This window comes from Cicer arietinum, chromosome 3 (genome assembly GCF_000331145.2).
Source record: "Cicer arietinum cultivar CDC Frontier isolate Library 1 chromosome 3, Cicar.CDCFrontier_v2.0, whole genome shotgun sequence".
NCBI lineage: Eukaryota > Viridiplantae > Streptophyta > Magnoliopsida > Fabales > Fabaceae > Cicer > Cicer arietinum.
Window position 1 is genome coordinate 71623719 of NC_021162.2, and position 4971 is coordinate 71628689.

The 4971-nt window shown below is 30.1% G+C and overlaps 1 protein-coding gene and 1 pseudogene across 1 annotated transcript in view; one reads left to right on the forward strand and one right to left on the reverse strand.

Annotated features, from left to right (window-relative positions):
• LOC101499242 (fructose-bisphosphate aldolase 6, cytosolic-like) overlaps positions 1-606 on the forward strand; it is a 3200-nt pseudogene extending 2594 nt beyond the window's left edge.
• Positions 607-3971: 3365 nt separating this feature from the next.
• LOC101499561 (trihelix transcription factor PTL) overlaps positions 3972-4971 on the reverse strand; it is a 2888-nt gene continuing 1888 nt past the window's right edge. The window contains exon 3 of the mRNA XM_073365632.1: positions 3972-4971. Within this exon, the coding sequence (XP_073221733.1) occupies positions 4463-4971 (509 nt within the window). The 3' untranslated portion in view covers positions 3972-4462.

Consider the following 4971-nt stretch of genomic DNA (forward strand, 5'->3'; position numbering starts at 1 on the left):
GGAAGAGCGCTTCAGCAGAGTACTCTTAAGGCATGGGCAGGGAAAGATGAAAACATTAAGAAGGCTCAGGATGCATTCATCTCTAGGTGTAGAGCAAACTCACATGCAACTTTGGGAGCTTATAAAGGTGATGCAACCCTTGGTGAAGGTGCCTCTGAGTCTCTCCATGTCAAGGATTACAAATACTAAAAAGTATAGAGCTTCTTTTGAAGAGATTTTTGAGCTATTGACATCAACATTATAACACCTTCATAATTAATTAAAGAGTAATACCTCCAAGCTACATCGGCCTTCTTCCACTTTTGTTTCTCTTCTTTTTTGTCTCTATGATTGAGTTTTGCCCTTTATTGTTGTTTAGTCTCATTTTTGTCTTAATGCAGTTTGGATCTGAGAATATTTTGTTAGTATCATATGCATAAAGCTATTCTTAGTGAAAGCTATTTAATTTAGAACAATGCTCACGTATTATTATTAAATTAGAGATTTTGATGGCAAAAGAAACTTGATCTTAGTATGTTTCCTTTGAATGACTTGGTTGTTAAGTTTTAGTACAACCAAGACATAGGAATAACAATGGAGATCCGATAGACGGATTTAAATTCTCTACCTTTGGCTTCTCTAACTTTCTCTATCTTTCTCTGTATATTTCTCTACATTTTGTTTTCTGTCTCATGATTCTCTATCCATCCTAAAGATTATACTCTTCTATTTTATTACAAAATTTACTTAAAATTACTCTACTTCTAACAACTCAAAGTAGAGAATCTAAATCGCTACTTAGTGCTACTGAAGCAAACGCAAGGCTGAGGCTAAAAGAATAAGGATTTGGCCGATGCTATGTAAGTGTCAGCGATACGGACGTGTTAGAGATACTGGCCCCTAATTCAAAGGAAATATCTGATATTATTTTATATTTCTATGGCAAATAACGTGGAGCAAAAGAGAGATATTATCGGAGAAAAAACAAACAAAAGTGTTAGCAGAATTAAAAAAAAAGGGAGTTAACTGAATAGCTGGGCTTTTTGGTTACAAAATTTTTAGCTGGGCTGAATTTGGAATCATATCTGTTTCTTTTTTGGGCTTTAACCGATTTAGGGTACAAACTGGGAAATCTTAAATGTTTCAACCTAAGAAGAGCCCATGTTATATTTTGTGTGTTTCAATGCAGCCCGTGTTGTAAAAGTAGTTTATCAATTTCTGTATTTGTTCACCCGTTCTCAAGTACGCTACTGTAACTAATAGTTAATCCTACTAATCCAACTTTATCTAGAAACATCAATTTATAAAGAAGAATCCTTCTCTCACTCACTCTCCTTCTCAGGATGTCAGAACCTGATTGCATTATTATTGACAATTGTGGATGAGATGTATAGTAATGTTGCTTTTTACTACATTCCAAAACATAATAATTATAAGCAAGTTGGTCAAGCCAGAATCTATAACTCTGATCTTATCGTAAATTAAATCATATTTGTGTATAGATTGGTTTGATGTATTTGTAGAGTGCAGGTAGTGATGTGAGAATGGCGCATGATAATAAGAAATAAGAAATAAGAAATAAGAAAGAAAAAGTAGTAGTGGTATATAATTGGTATATAATTCCTTTGACAATTGAATTAGTGAAAAGTGTGTAGAATGATGACAAAATAGAGAGGAAAGGAGGAGGAAGAAAAAGGAGAGGGAGAACTGGCAATATGTCTCCCTAACCTAACAGTTGTGTCATGTGTGTGAGGTAAGAAGATAAGAGGAAAGTTCTTGACAGTATATTTCCCAGGTACGGATAGTGTGTGTCCATTAGCGTAAGGTGTAAGGTGCATGTGTGTATGTAGTAGCGGAACTAGTGCCACTGCCTCTGCCGGTACTACCTGCTACCATCACCAGCCTTAAAAATGCAAATATTATTATTATTATTATTATTATTATTATTATTATTATTATTGTACTGCACACTATGCTACTCTTGTCCCTTTCCCTGCACAATATGCAAATTCATTTATTACTTTCTGGGGACTCACTCGCCTCTTTCGCTTTCCTCACTACTCCATCATCATTCTCACTTTATAAACAATTAATATTACTATACCATAACCATTTCCTCTTCGGTATTCTGCTGCCTATTTTTACTATTCTAATTCAATTCCATAAACACTCTTAACAAAAATACAAACTATCAAAAACACATACTAGTACAATCTATAAAATACTGCTAAAACAAATATACAGAAATCATCATTGACAATTAGAAATTGATAACAGATTAGTCCATCAATTTTATTTTATTCAAAATTAACTATTATTTTGATGATGTCTACTGTAATAGAGTTGTTATAACCGTTAGAAATTGCCAACGTGTAAAACAACGTTGCAGGTAAATTTTTTGGTCCAATTACTCTATCTTCACTTTTATTTGAATTATTTTTTTTACTTGTAAAAAATGGCCAAATTTATTTCTCATATGTTACTATTCCTTTTTGTTATTTATGGTTGAACCTTGATCACATTTAATTTCTAGTGAATCTTAAGTGAAACGTCATAGCTCAATTTTGAAAAACAAAATTGATCCTCTCCATATTAAAAACAACAATACTATATAATACGTTTATATATTTTTACGAAAAATAAATCACAAAAATTAAAATTTTAAGTTATGAAAACTAACTATATACTAAAATACTTGATTAAAATAGTCAAATCAATTAAAAAAAAATAACATTTATGATTTTTTTTTCTTTTTGTTACTATTTCTAATCGTAACATTTAGTATTTTTCGATTGAAAATAGAAAGTTGGGATGTGTGTTGTATATTACAATTTTCTACAAATTTGAATATTTATTGAGGGTTGTGGTTTCAATTTCTATTTGGGTTGTTAATTGTATTTCAAGTTTTGATGTTAGTCTTTTCATCAGGCTTTCTACAAGTGTCATGGTTTCGATTTCTCAAAGATGTTAAGTAAAACCATTTGTTTTGTGTTGTGTCTACACAAATTATTTAATAGCAATCCCTATTTTGGTTGATGTTTGATTATGATTTATTTGATGGGTGGACCTTATTCAAGCATAATGTTTGATATTCATCGGTATGTTTTTCGTTTTTCTTTTATATTTTCAACTAAGGACCCAACTAGTTTGTGGTTGGTGTTAGAATAGTAAAACGTAAGGTACTGATTTGGCTTAAATGAAAAATGGATTAATTTTGATTTTTTTTTTCTTCATGAGTATGATATTATTCAAATAAATATATATTATTAGTTTCGCCCAACAAATTTACATGTCACTGCGGTTTTACACATTCACAATAACCAGCAATCATGTCATCTTCGTAATGGTTTTATAATCAAATAGGTGTATCGTACTATGAACTTAAAAGTACGAAGTATAACTTTTATAAAATTACAATTACAATATTCATTGTGATTTTATTATTTCACTATAAAATCAAACCGACACTTTAATATTATTTTAAATGAAATTAATATTATTCCAAATGTCAGCTGTATTAATTATATTTCATTAAACAAATTTATAATTTATATAATAAGTAAAATATTGATATTAAGTATAATCAGTTTTAAACTATAATAATTATGATTATAAATCAACTGTATAAAAATTTATGAGTAAAACAAAATATAAAAACCTATGAGATATAATAATATTGATCCATAAATAAAAACAGATATACTTTTATCACAAAAAGAAGAAAAAATGTTACACAATGTTAATTATATAAAACACAAATACGAACATTGTGTCTGAGTGAAATTATACTCATCATCTTCTAAGCAATATCTCAGATTTGAGTTTTATAATAAAAAAGAGGTTAAAATATGAGATCCACTAACATTGTATTTGAGTGAAATTATACTCATATTTTTTAAGCAATATCTGATATTTAAGTCTTATGATAAAAAAAAAAAAAGTGGTTGAAATAAAAGATCCACTAAAGTGGTCGGTCAACCACATTTTTCAACTGAGTTCGATAAATACTTAGCACCAATAATAGTAGTAAAAATATAAAATTACAACATCTATTTAAAAATCCCAAAATTACATTAAAAAAAAGAATGATAGATGGTGGGGGAAGAAGAAGAGAAAGTCAATCAATTTAGTTGATAACCGATATATGAACATCATTTGAAGGTGCAATGACATAATTGAATTCCAATTGTACGAGAGACATTCACCTGAATCAAATCAGTGTCATATACTCCAACACTTATGATCGAATACATATAAGTGCTCATCATTAAACTAACTTGAAAATATTTTTCTCTCCTAGCTAGATTCCCGAACTATCATCAGTCTCTATACATAATAAAACCCTCATCACTTCAGTTAGCTATTGCCGATAGTTTTGCAATTACAACTACTCCTTAATATTGGAGATTTTAAAGTTTCTGCAACAACATCTCAATTGTAAAACCATTTGTATTGCATAGGTAATAATGTGTGAGATACTCACTCACTGATTTTGGTTTGCTTTATTTACCTTTAAGCTATAATTCTCCCACAAATTTCCTCCTTCACTCATCAAAAAGGGAAAACAACTTTCAGCAGCCGCAACAACAACATTAGAATTTGAACCATCATCATTTCTTTGTACCCTCCTACTCTCTTCTTCCCTTTGATCATTAACATCACAATAAGAACCACCACGATGATTATGATGATTATTATTATTATATAAACAAGACCGATCAACATTGTTATCATCAAAATAAAAACAATTACTTCTTGAATTTTCCTTTCTCTTCTTGTTTACATCTTCATTTTGATTCATTCCACCTCCCATATTCAAACGACCCTCATGAAAAGATTGAGTCTTTATCTCATTTCCTGTTAATTTTTGCAAAGCTTCCATTAAAGCAGCATCTCTTGTTTCAATCCATGCTCTTTCTTTAGCCCAAAATCTTTGTTCTCTTTCCAACCTTTCTTTCTCTTTTTTCTTCCACTCTTGTTCTCTTAACACTC